Source organism: Harpegnathos saltator, unplaced genomic scaffold (assembly GCF_003227715.2).
Source record: "Harpegnathos saltator strain DR-91 unplaced genomic scaffold, Hsal_v8.6 scaffold101, whole genome shotgun sequence".
Classification (NCBI taxonomy): Eukaryota; Metazoa; Arthropoda; class Insecta; order Hymenoptera; family Formicidae; genus Harpegnathos; species Harpegnathos saltator.
In genome coordinates this window covers 15,684-29,861 of record NW_020229875.1, presented here as the reverse complement: position 1 = coordinate 29,861, position 14,178 = coordinate 15,684, and the positions used below count along the sequence as shown (strand labels likewise).

General features: G+C 34.5%; 1 protein-coding gene across 4 annotated transcripts; it reads right to left on the bottom strand.

Moving 5' to 3' along the window:
* Nucleotides 1–3,177: 3,177 nt before the first annotated feature.
* On the bottom strand, nt 3,178–13,875 carry spir (spire type actin nucleation factor). 4 transcript variants are annotated; one of them, XM_019841043.2, is made up of 15 exons: nt 13,425–13,875; nt 13,295–13,326; nt 13,077–13,200; nt 12,812–12,966; nt 12,480–12,692; nt 12,140–12,169; nt 11,186–11,443; nt 10,954–11,095; nt 7,551–7,844; nt 6,708–6,841; nt 6,330–6,597; nt 5,856–6,163; nt 5,203–5,451; nt 4,632–4,960; nt 3,178–4,280 (listed from the first exon to the last, which is right to left on the bottom strand). In XM_019841043.2, exons 1-15 carry the CDS (start codon nt 13,738–13,740, stop codon nt 4,037–4,039), a joined length of 3,096 nt encoding a protein of 1,031 aa, XP_019696602.1. In that variant the 5' UTR covers nt 13,741–13,875; the 3' UTR covers nt 3,178–4,036. The 4 variants fall into 4 exon arrangements, with proteins under 4 accessions (XP_019696602.1, XP_019696603.1, XP_011138177.1 ...); XM_019841044.2 differs by having other exon boundaries at nt 7,584–7,844; nt 13,425–13,873; XM_011139875.3 differs by lacking the exon at nt 12,140–12,169.
* Nucleotides 13,876–14,178: the final 303 nt, after the last annotated feature.

Here is a 14,178-nt window from a genome sequence, read left to right as displayed (position 1 = left end):
TAGAATGAAGAAACGCATTTCTCCAAAGAAAAAAGATCAAGGATCCAAACAAGATAATTTCCAAAAGAGAAAAAATTTTAATTAATATAGTATATATAAAAATGATATATTTGGTTTCAAAATTCTGATATTAAGCTATCTATTTCCCTGTGTAATCCCTCTGATTCCACAATTTTTTCAGTACTTCAATCCAACCATTTTAATATTTCTATATAACCTAAAATGTAAAAATATATACATATACATTTATATATATTAAATAATAAATCTCGTTAAAAGAGAGAGAGAGAGAGAGAGAGAGAGAGAGAGAGAGAGAGAGAGAGAGAGAGAGAGAGAGAGAGAGAGAGAGCGAGAGAGAGAGAGAGAGAGAGAGAGAGAGAGAGAGCGAGAGAGAGAGAGAGAGAGAGAGAGAGAGAGAGAGAGAGAGAGAGAGAGAGAGAGAGAGAGAGAGAGAGAGAGAAGAATTCAAAGAATGGGAGATCTGCGTAGATAAGAATTTCGCTTTCGTGCATAAAGCAATTGTGCTTTCGGAATCTGAGGATTTTTGTGATATTTCTGGATCCTTCGATATTCGCTCTTCAATTCGCTCTTTGCACTTTCAATAACTTCGTTATGTCTTCAGATTTATTTTCCTAGAGCCCGCGAATCCTCCGATTCTCGAACCTTTACGTAACATTTGCGTAATTGCAATTATCCTGAAAATTTCAAATCGTTGCAAGCTTTTACAACAACCTAATTATACATATATTATTTATCGGTTTTAACATTGAGACACTTCGCAGTTACTCGTAGCGGAACTTCATAATTCGTTATGTCACTTCTTTGTACTCTGCACCATGTTACATCAGGATCACGGTCAGGATCATTCAGGATCGCCGATCTTCATTTATGTACATTCCTTTAACAACAATCACCATTCTCACAGCTTCGTTCGCACCTTAAATAAATTACCCGAAATAAATAATATCGTTGTGAGTACGTATCTTACAATGCGAAACAGAATTCATTTACAATATATACAATGAATGGAATATAATTTGTGTTTATAGATATTTCTACGCGCTCATTTGTACGAAGGGCACATAAGATAATAATAAATTAATCCTAACAATTATAATTAGCTCTAGAACGAATAATTACAACTCATTTTTTTCGCACTTAAGTACAGTAAGAATAATTCATTAACGATCTTCGATATCAATGTTACTAAATATCTGATTAATAACATCAGGTGTGATCAATTGATATTGTTCCTAAACCCTCATTGACATGCATTATATGAACCTATTTCATTTATATCTTTTTGTATCTCTTATCTAAAGTTTCTATTAAATTTGTTTACCCACACTGACACGAGGAGATATTGTTACAATAAATCGCATTGATAATTTTCACATCCATCTTTTTTTCGTAACATCTGTCTTCAATCTATCTCTCGAAACGTTATTATTAATTATACAAGATATCTTCAAAAGGTATATACAATAGATAGCAAGTGTTTTATTTTATGACTAATTTGCTGAGCAAAGGATTGGTCCATATTTAATCTATTTACTTAATTTGACGATTATGTAAATATGATTATGTAAATATGATTATGTAATTAGAGATTAACTCTCAATACATAATGCTACTAAGAGCTTTTACTTAAATTAAATTTCATCATATTGATACTTGAGCCTATTGGAAAAACTAAAGAATACCGAATTTTGAAAGTAGTAATAAATAAAAGTTTCATTTGCAATTTAAAAATTAAATTGTATTGCATATATTATAACATATGTCCAGCTGTATTATATATATCTTTTCGAAATATCTTGTATACTCTCTAGTGACGAATATAGTTTAATTTTTAAATACATTTTCTTAAATGCGTTATTATTTATGGAAGATCAACTGTAATATTTTACAATAAGAATGCATTCTACACAATTTACCATTTATCATCGATCACTATCTTTATAAGGCTCGTCCCCGGTTGGTTCTGCCTCTTTTTCTAAAATAGCTAACAATATCGCATACTTTAATTTTTGTGTTCACAATTTTGTGTATTTTATTAAAAGCTAAATTAACATTATAGTACCATTTGCTATAAACCTGTAATATTTGGTGCAAATAATGAAAAACGAAATCAGAGATTGCAAGAAATAGATCATGATTTTTTTCTAATAAATCTAAATATGTATAATCAGAACTCCATTTTTGAGGATAGAATATTACATCTTGTGAAACTATTGAGAAACAAGAGAGTCGATAGAAAGCAAGGATTTATGAATAAGCAGCCAAAGATTTTTTTCTTTCATGTATCTTTGCAATATTAAGGATTTTTTTTCTTTCATGTATCTTTGCAATATTAAGGATATATAATGTCAAAGACTTAACAAGTATTTGCACAATTTAAGCATCAGAGTCTAAGGATATGTAAAAGCTAAGAGAATATTTATTTGAGAATCCACGCCACGAAGTATCTATATAATCGATCATTTATGGTATGAAAGATTCAAATTTGTGCTAGCGACAATCTTGGAAATCAAAGACTTGCGGGATAAAAGAACACATTTTTTGTAAAAAGTCAGTTTTATGGAAACATTCTGGATTTTCATATCCTTGGTATTCCTAGTACATAAACACATAGTATTCCACATTGTTTAAATCATTTAAACACTGAATTTTTACATTTTCGGCTTTTAATTTTTCTTTGATTTCTTAGATTCTTAATCATTTATATGTCAAATCGTCTAACTCGCAAATCCTTGAATCCTTATATCTCGAGATTCTTACTTCAGGCTTACATTCTCAAAATGCTTAAGCTTTTAAATTCTCACATATCCTTAGATCTTTCGATATTTGAAGTCTTAGATGTGCATTATCTTATATTAAATAAATCTTTAAGTGTAGCTCTTAGGTCTTTAGCTGCTTGGATCCTAAATTCTTTGGTATTTTGATCATGACAAATTGTACATAACAAATAAATGTATAATAATAAATAAATAATAACAAGAGAAACGAGAGAAGTAATATAAATAAATTACACATAATTCAAAAAACTTTTGTCTATCCAAGATCAACGTTGTTTGAGACAAATAAAAATATTTTGAAAATTCTAATGCCAATAAATAACATATACTAAATCACAAAAGTTATTCAAATAAAATATGGACATGCAAGATACAGTACAATTTAATTGAAAAATTAATATCATATTTCGTGCTTTGGAATATTTGTCTATTAGAATGTAATGCAATACTCTTCCTGAAAAATGTTTTTAGCTGATGCACAAAGAAGTTGGTCATCTGAAATTTACAAATTCACAGATTCTTAAGTCTTTGGATTTGTTATTACTGGAGTTCTTTAATCTTATATTTCACATTCTATGACATAGAGAAGAGTTTACGATAAAAAGAAACTTTCCTGTGCAGAAGCCAAAAAGATTTCGAAGTAGAGTATTGAATGTCTTGCAAAAACATACAGTCTTTACGTGTTGAAACAGATTTGTGCAATATAAAGAAAATATAGAGAGAAAAACATTTGAGCTCAGAATAAGTATCTCAACGCGTAAAGCAAATCGCCTATAAATAATCCACTGTTTATTGAAATTGATATAATTTCACCAAACTTAAATTTGAATATCGGAAAACAAATAGGATCACTGATGATGCATATGTTTATTCGCAAGACTACTAAAATATACCTGTTGACACAATGCATTCCTGTTTGCTCATCTCTTCCGTTGAAAATTAAACTTAGCAAAATTATATCAATTTCAATCCTCGATTTGCGCGATGTACCGCATCTTAGACACATCCACTTTTCATATGAATATATTCTCACATCTCGCAATGAAAACAGACGCCTGTGTGTGCAACGCATTTCCTCCTTTCTTTCTTTAGAGTTGCAAAAATGACGGCAATTGTTCTCGTTGCCAATGCAGAATGCGTTCAGAACGAACATGAGCTGCACAAGGTAGAACGTGGAAACAATAGTGAAACGATGCACCGGAACTTCCTGACGGAAGTCTCACGAAGAGGCGACGAGATTAGACATACGCTGGGGAGAGGTTCAAAGTGAGGCGAGAGATGACATTGTTGCGTATCGTAGCGCGCGTCGTTCTCGAGCTCTTGATTATCTGAATGACCATGATACGACAGTCGTGACAGACGACGACGGCGACACCGCGCAGCCGTTCTGCTGCCATACGTTGCTCGGCGCTCGGTCCGCTAGACGTCGAAAACGTCTTCGTAGTCGACAGAGCAGCAGGGCTGCCACTGCCTTTGTAGCATCTACGTGGACCATCCGTTATAAGTAGAGAAAAGTGATATAAAACTTACGAATTTATCAATATCATCGATAACAAAGCGGATATAAGACGACGTCTCCTTCTCGCTTCTATTCTACCATTTTAAACGACAAACGAACTGAATCTCTTTTAAATCATTAGTCTCGCAAAATTAAGTCTGCAATTTCTTGACTCCAGTCGCCGCGTGTAAAATCGTGTGCTATAACGGTATTAGAAAAGAAATAATTCTATATCTGCGACTTTTTTCTTCATGTAAAATCATTATCCTGCTCGCGTCATTAATAACAAATTATTCTACATTAGTATGCAATATATCACAGCGATGCTCACTGACCTTTTATCTAGTCCTTGACCCTCTATTTCTCGACGCGCGTGACAAGGTGGTGTCGACGTTGGCGTCAACGCAGAGACAGGTGTCGTCGTTGGTGTTGAAGCAGGTGTGCCGCTGCGCAATGCGGAATCCTTTCGCCTAGACGCAGGAGACGCCGGTGCTGAGCCGACAGCACCTGTGTTTCTCAACCAGGGACTTTTGCTGCCGCTGCCGCCACCGCCGCCACCGCCACCGCCGCCACCGCCACTTTCCGCTTCCGTAGGTGAGAGTAGCAGCCCGGGGGAGAGTAACACGACTGGCACCCGGGCAAACTGCTCTGTCGGTATCCGCATCTGGAACAAACATAAAGTTAGTTCACCGTTACACATAGATTCAAACGTCGCAATCCAATTCATTGCTTCAAGATTTAGACTTGGCTTTTGTCCTTGATACCTCGAAAAAGGAGATACACTTTTCACATACAGACTTGAAACTTTCGCGCTAACATTACACATCTCTTTGCTAATTCTGAAATGTCTAATGCAATAATCGCAATCTTAAATATATGTCATTGATGTACATGAAAAATACTGACTTTCGAATAGCATTTTACGCAGACGGTCCTCTTGCACAAGCGACAGCGTTGACCCCAAGGACCCAACAGACCGAAACGCGTTTTCAAGCAGAGGAAGCAAACGCGTCGTTTCTCCACATCTTCTTTCACGCGCCCTTCCACGGGAAGAGACTCCAGTTCGGCTTTCGTGAGAACACTACGGATGTGAACGATCTCGTCCAACGTTAACGAGAGTCTTTCATCCAATAACATGTCCCCGAGCGTTGCTTTCTGTGAAATGTGATTAAGTGCATTGGAAATTTACCAAAGAATAAGCTTCCACTGCGTATGTTCGTTCATCTGAAACTTGTTTTCTTCTTGTTAACCATCTTCATCACGAAATTTTCATTAAGAATATTCGTTAAGAACACAAAATCAATGGATGAAAAACTTATTGTAGTTGTTAATGTTAATGAACAAGAGATATTGAGACAATTTAATTTTCAATGAAATTGCTTTCCATAAATAACGCAATAAAATAAAATGTTACTCCAAAGCTGAGCCAAATTTTTTGATCGAGCATATATCTCAAAAAGAAACTGTCGTTGAGATCAAAATTACGAATTACAGAGCGCTTTATATAGCTGTGGTAATCGCGTGTGCAAGATAATAAATGACAGAACGGCATTTCTCACCCGATCAGCATCATCTTCCCATTCTTCGCCAGGTACTTTCTCGTCCTTGCCTTCGGTGATTGTGTATGCCCGTCGCGGTTGCCTCGCTCGTGGCTGCGGACTTAGACTCGGGCTGGGATTTAGACTGATATTGGGACTTGGACCTTGGCTCAGCGATGAATCCGTGAGACCGGCATGCTGCCGACTCTGCGGTCGTGACTGCGGCAAAGACGTCGTCCCTGTGAGCGACATTAATGGTATAGCGCACTTCGCAGAATGCCTTTTTGCGGACGCTCTCCGGGAAGGACATTGCGTCGCTAAATCGTAAGCTGTAATTTGAATAAAAATTTGTCGTTATACAAGATATAGCGAATAAAGCCTGTAAAGGCTGTAAAGGCTGTATTGTATTCCAGTGCACAATATATTTCGCACATCATGTCTGCAGATAAGAAAAACGATAAGAGGAACAGTCTAGATATAATTCAGAATATTTACATTCTAATTGAGCATCGCAGAATCGATGATATTCATTCCTAGTCAAGCGAAGCCCACCAGTCTTCCGCCAAGGATTCGCTGATCCTGCTTCGTCGTCATCCCTCTGCTCGTGATCCTTGTGCCCGTTTCGCACACCCCGGCCACCGAAAGTGTAATCCTTTAGGTGCCAGTAATTAGAAGCTTCATCCTCCTCCTCAAACCTCGTCTCGGCGAAATCCTCATCGTTATAATATTCATCATCGTCGTCATCGTCATCTTCTGCGTCTAACTATTCGGAAAAATAGTACTCGTATTATCACGAAATTAAATACCAAACGTCAAGATAAAGAGCTGACACTTTAATTTTACGCCTTTTAGCTAAGAAAAATGAAAGTATACCTTCAGATCAAAATCCACGGGTATCACTTTCTTGGGTCGCCTGGCTGCGTTTGACACGTCCAGATTTCTTCCGGGTGGTTTTGGAGTCGCTGATGGTTCGTACTCCTTAATACCTTCTCCGTTGTGCGTTACATCTGAAAAATCGCGATTAATTCGTCAATACAATGTAGCAATAAGATTTTAAATCGACGTTGATGGCGACGAAATGTCTGAAATTGTATTAAAAATTATTACACATTGTATGTTCGTTGTGCGGTGAGACGACCAAGCATAATCAAAGGAAGAGTCAAAAGAACAAATTAGTTGGTAGACTAATGATACATAATGCAGAAGTATATACAATGCAGGTAGACATAATACATAATACCTCATTTTATATGTGTGTGTGTGTATATGAAAGAACTTTAATTAAAATATTAAACATCTCCCAATTTTTTAAATGCTAAATTTTGTTTCCAGCTTTAGGTTTCCATATATTTATATCTTTGTCTCTAATTTCTTTCTGTTCCCATTGCCACATGATTTTTTATTCCATTATTTTGTTCTTCGATTAAAAACTTCAATTTAGCTTCTTAAACATAGTTCTTGCCAATTTATCAATAATGTAATATCAGCTCGCTTCAACGACAAATGATTCCCTCAGCTGACGTGAAGAAATTTATTACGTGTACGAGGACATTTGTAGCGCATCACTCTGTGTTGCAAAACGTTTTGCTAGTCAAGCATTCTGCATAAATCATTTCGTTTAGTCATCCTTCAATATTGCTCTTCAATCGGAAAAACGCAAAGACGACGTGGACGTGCTTTACTTATGTCGATGACGATGATGAATGAGATGATTACCTGCGACCGTAATGCGCCTTCTACGCGACTTACGATTCCTAGCTGGCACGACCCTGACATCGGGTCGGTCCTTGGAGATCCTTTGTCGTGGTTGCGGCACCGGCGGAACGTCCTGTTTCCTGCGACTTGGTGCCGTCAAGACGCCGGCACCAGAACCCGGCGCCGCTGTCGCCTTCTGATCCTCCGACTGCAACCACTGAGCCGCAACATCCTGCGCGGACTCCTGCTCCTGCTCCGGCTGCGACGGCGGCACCTCCCCGAGGACTATCATGCGAGACACGCCGCCTGCGTCGCCTGGGAAAATTGAAGCCATGACTAGCGAGGGAGCACAAGTTCACTCAGCTTCAACTTTCTGTGAGATGACTAATCTTTCATTTTCTTTTCATAGATCCAACTTTGCCAACAGTGTTGTGTCGTTTTTTTTTACAAACAGGATGCTTCATCTTCATCAAATAAAGTTTTCGATGGGAGTTATTTATGCACTTAGAATTTGTAGTTCGAAATTTTCCTGGATAAAAACTATATGATTACTAGGAGGTATCTCGTTTTTCAAATAAATCTACATAAGTGCTTCTAGTAATGTGATGTTAGCATGATTGCAAGACATCAAGTCTAATAAGTTAGAGAGATCATAATATGCCAAAATTTCGTGGAAGAAAATTTGTTTCATCGGATAGCTTGCTGCTAAAATTCCGTCCGATAAAGACGAGTCATCCCGTACAATTGATACGTATTGGTCTTCATCAATGTTTGTTCTCTCCCGATTATCACAAGACGATTACATACGCGATAGATAATATAATATCGATAATGTCAAAAGGTGAACTTGTGCTATTAATTAATTCACGGCTTCAATTATATGTCGCGTCCTGCTTTCCCGTCTATTAGTTTATCTAATCCGTTCCGTCTTGTCCGATATCATTTAATCATCCTTCAATTTTGTTCGTAAGAGCATTATACTTGTAGTAAGGACGACGAAGGCAGCAGCGAATCCTGATCCTGACCACGGTGATGTTATAATAATCTTAAAGGATGCAGGCAGGATCTCGTGGCGTCTTTAGATTTGTCGAAGTAAAAGGAGACTGCGGGAGTATACATCGTCATTTTCGTCGCCTCGAAGGATGCGTCTGAGCGTCCTTAAAGATGAGAGGAGAGATTGGGGAAGAGAGATTTAGAAACACTCGCGTGGGTCCTTAAATCCACATGTCCTTACTTTTACGGAAGTTTGTTTTCAGAGATGTTCAGAGGAGTTTTCACGTCCGTGCGGTCTTCAAGAGGCCGAACTTTGATTCCATTAAGATTCTGAATATTTTGTAGATTCTTAGATCTAAATTTTTTCTGAATTTATCAAACGTAAATTCAAATCTGAATCTTTGACCGATAAATATATTTCAGAATTATAAGTGTATATCTAATTGAATTTTGAATTTTGATAGTGACAAATTATACTTATTTGAACTATTGAAAAAGATCTACCTGTGAAATTTTTAGATTTCTATATTCATATTAAGTGTCCCATATTTTTTGTAAGTATTATCATGTTTTAATGCTTTAATGTTTAAATCCATAGATTCTAAGATCACTTAGTTCATGAAATTTTAAATTTTGTAATTGATTTTTTCAGTCTTGAGGATTCTATATATATAAATATTAAAATATAAATTTTAAATTTTTATAAATCCTAAGTGTCATTTTGATGTGGTAATTTCTGGATTTATAAAAAGATTTGCACTTATCAAAAATTAATGGCTCAAGTTTAACTACACAAAATACATATATAGTACATAGAACATACTCATTAATATTTAAATTATTCAGTAGAGTCCTCTCTTATAAGATGATTTATTATTAAAAGTTCCATATTTCAAATATTATTTTCAAAATTATTTCTAATTCTCGATATATAAATGGGACCTTTTAATATAAATTCTCATAAGTAATATATTGAAGTAGGACACATACTTTTTCTTTACATGTAAAAAATTTCTATACACCTGGATTTTTGTTTTTAACTGTATAATCACTAAATATGTCTTTACAAAATAGATGAACGCAAATGAAAGCAAGTAGCTGTCCGCGCTTTACGTTTCTTAAATCACAGTAATTGTTCTGAACTTGAAAATTCCTCGCGAAATTATTCACGAAGAGATACGCGCAGCATCATTATAACACGAATACTTTGACACACTTCGGATGCAACGATCGGCGTGAATTTCACGGGGAAGACGCGCATCGGTGAGATAATCATTTAGGACGTCGGACAACGTCGTAGAACTCGCGAGGGAGGGTTGACATCCGACTGGACTGGCGTGCCGCGATGACGTTTCAGGCAACGTCAGCTCACCTTTGCACGCTTACAGTTATTGATCGTCTACATCGCGTCCGGGATCTCCCTCTCTCTTTCTTTTCTGCCTGCGCCTGTAGCGCCCCAAATTGTGATTCATCCTATCGTGGTGTAGGGCGCGATTCGATGCTAAGTTCTCTCCTCGCGCCCTTCATCATAACTTGAATTTATAAGCTGCTAAGATATTGAAATCAATATAAAAGTTTAAGTATCCGCAGGTGCAAAAAATGAGAAAACTTGAAGTTCTAAAAATCTGCAAGTTTAGCAACTTAAGAATTCAAGGATCGAAGAATACAAATGATTTAAGAAGTGAAAAATCTAAAAGTCCTTGAGGAGCCTCAACGAAAAAAATTGGTGAATTATCACGGACCTTTCGATAACGATAACGACAGAATGTCGACATATTAATTGTCGTTAAAGCGTAGCTGATAATTTACTGAAAATATGAAAATAAAATGAAACTAATTAAATGCTTCAAATCATGTGGAACAATTTGCATGAGTCATATGTAACATTATTTCTGTACACAAAACATATACACAAATGGATCGTATAATTATCCAATATTCAGAATATATGAAAAGAGAAGTTCTTTTTAACTATATTATATGATCATGTCTAGGGTTTACTCAAATAATTTGTAATATGAAATTCAAGCGGAACTTATTTGACAACTGCATTAAGAATACTATTATATAAAAAATCAATGAACATATTACAGCAAAACTACAAAAAGAAACACAAGCATGCAGATTTCTAACATAATTAAAGAAACGTGACAACGTTATTTTAAGGATAATGTAGCGCAAAGTAATTCGTCCTTCTATCTTTACGTTGGAAAATGACATTAATTCATCTGATTAACATTGTATCAATGTCAGTTAATAGACATAATATTTAAAAATTGTTATTCTCGAGTTTTTCCTCACTATTTCTACTTTTATAGAATTTCTATATTTTACAATAAAAAAATATAAAGGTTTAAAAAAAATTGGAAACATTATGCAGTTCTGGTAACGCTATCATCTACCATCGAATAAATATACAACATAGACTTACAAGGTGATATTTCTTCAACTTTTGCGGTGTTTTGTCTCGAGCAAGATGATCTCAAAGGCTTTGGAGGTTTCTTTATGCTCTCCATAAGTAATTCTCTCAAGGTGCATTCCTTCTGTAACGGTCGTAATCGTCTCTCTGAAGCCTACAAGTAAAATGAAGAATTACTAATTATATTACTAATAATTAGACAAAAATCCAATAGCAATTTGATAAATAATTCATTTTTTCTTGCCTTTTTAAGTGGTGGGCGACTACGAATAAACTCAAGAATAATGGCATGTGCATCTTTCCTTGAAGATGTGGGCGGTGTCTTTCTGAGATGATACCGTCTCTCCCTAATATCGTCCATCAAGATCTCGTAAGGAGTCAGCTTATAGTCCGGACATTTTCCTTGTCCGCGTGAGGAAGCACGCGAACCCAAATTAGCTTCTACCTTCTTCAATTTCACCCCTCGCCTCAATTCGCCGATAACTTGAACCCAAAACCTGGCCTGGCGATACATTTAGACGCTCCAGTATTACTGTCAATAAATCCTTATAACAAAATCTATAATGTGTTAATGAATAATGTTAATGGACTTATTAATTCATAAAACATTTTGGAATAATTATACATATCTAATATATAAAACTGTCTCACTACAATTCTCCTACAAAATCTTTCTGAAAATTTGGTATACTATTCATTAACACTGTACATATCAAATTTTGTAATAAGATAGAGATCTTTTAAGACTATATAATTTATATAAATCATTACAATAAATAAGGAAATAAAAAATAAACATATTATATACGTTGATATGAAATAAAACGCATAATAAACAATATTAATTTAGAAATATATAGCCACAATAAACAAAGTAACTATCTATATAATATACATTTGTATAATTCCTACTCATTGAATAATTACATATTTGCAAATAATAGCATCGTCCAATAATCCTTGTATAAAATTAAAATATTTGTTCACAAAAAAATATAAATTTTGTCAATATAAAATTTGATTTGTTTTACATAAAAGTATTAATAAACTTAATCATTGTGCTACATGCATTTATCATGCTTAATAAATGCTACATTAATTTCAGTAACTTCCGTACATTAATGCTATTAAAATTAAATAGAAAAATGTAACTGTAATGAAACAAACAATTGTAATACATTTAAAAGGGCAAACGTACTTGTATGGCCCTCCAAATTCTAACGTCCGTCTATAAGAGTAAGTGCAATTAGCAATCAATAAATGCAATCAATTAATATATATATATATATATATACACATACATATATTTATTTATATTTATATATGTGTATAATTATTATTATGCGTTATTTGTCAATTTCACTTTTATATCTTTTGCATATCTTTTTCTGGAAAAGATAGTAAATAAATGAAGTGTTTAACAAGGAAGATTTTCGAATTATTCTTGCTCTATCATATATATCTGATAATTTGTAATCCTATATTCTCTCAGTGAAAATGTGTATCTTTGTATTTCTATATATTTTAATTAAACTTACCCAATCATTGAAATCCAACGTATCAAGATTTTGTAGCGAAGTCGAACTATGATCAGTCCCATTCATATTAAACAAATCTTGTGATTGTTTATCAACAACCACTTTTTCGAGAAATTGAGAGAGAGATAAGGCCTCCTCCACAAACGTTTGTATCACATTCTGATAATAAGTATCGATATCTTCATGCAAATTTTGTATGTGTCGTGCGCATATCTGAAATGCATATGATACATCTTTAACATTTTCTGTATTTTTATTGCCTATTCAAAAATAATACAAGCAAAAGACGTTATATAATTTAATCGTGGGGGATTATATATATGTATACTTACTTGGAGGACAGTCTTCAGAGTACATACAGAACTACCTGTGTACGGCTCAGCCGTTTTCGACATCATATCGTCGTCCGCATCTGTATCACCCGAGTCCCGCTCAATGCCTTCATCATCAGTTTCTTGCAAGCGTCCCTCCACATCGCCTTCAGATGCTATTGATGCAAATTAAATTGATATTTTACTGGTGTTTTACTTAAAATATAAAATCTTAATTTACATAATTTAAAATTCTGCTTAAATGAGCAATTGTATATTGATTTACTTCGAGTACAATTTGTCATCAATGTAATAAGAGCTTCAAGGTCTGGTGACAAAGCTATTTCTTCTTCTGCATTAGAACCAAAATCCAAGGCCTTAAAGATCACCATACCCAATGAAAGAACTGCCTGTAAAAATAATAGTTTAAATTTAAGTTTAATAAATGTAATTATTGCATAGATAGACATAGAGGTAATTAAATACTTTATTAAGTTATATTACCTTCTCCTCAGAAACAAGAGGTTGCTTAGAGCCTGTAATATAAATCAGTTTGTTAATCATTCTTTATACTACAACTGAATTTTATGATTACACAATTATTCACTGAAATTCTAAGAAACAAATAGATTACCTGCTAAGCTATCAAGTTGTACATTTCCATCTTTATGAAGAACAATATGCGAATATTCTGATATCTCATAAAATTTATTTTGTGTTGAGTTTGAAAGACTCTTAGCTGTCTGATAGCACAATGCCCATGCTCGCTCTTGGCTCACAGGACTATCAAATATCAATAAAATATCTTGAAGATTTAAACAACCATGCAAATCCAGTTTACATCTGGGTTGTCCTGTGTCTCCTTTTTTCTTTACTGTTGCTTGCGGTTGCTCATCCAGCATTGTAGATTCCCGTTGAGTAGGGTCAGTACTTTTCTTAAGATTTGACATTATATATATTTACAAGTATTTAAGCCAATTTTATGAAGACAATGATAGTGATTTCGTTGTTTTCCCTTGACTGTGATCAGGATTTTCCTTAGAATTAGACATTACATATAAATTCCTTTTATGCCTGTTTTTTTCTTTTTTTATAAAGACAGTGAAGGAAATTTTCCTTTTAATATCATTATTTCATATATCTCTAATATCTTTTTATCGCCATTTTATATTGGTTAGGCATTGATTCATTATGAACACCTATATAACTGTTTATTTTGAACAAAGCATACAAGTTGAGAATTTCCGTAGCTTATAGTGGAAAATCCAGATTTTTTCACTCATAAAATATCAGTTCTAGTTATTTATAAAATATTGAAATTATTGCTCCAAATTTATAGAAAACTTCATGGCCTTCAATATGCAAATAATTGGATTATCTGAAACATA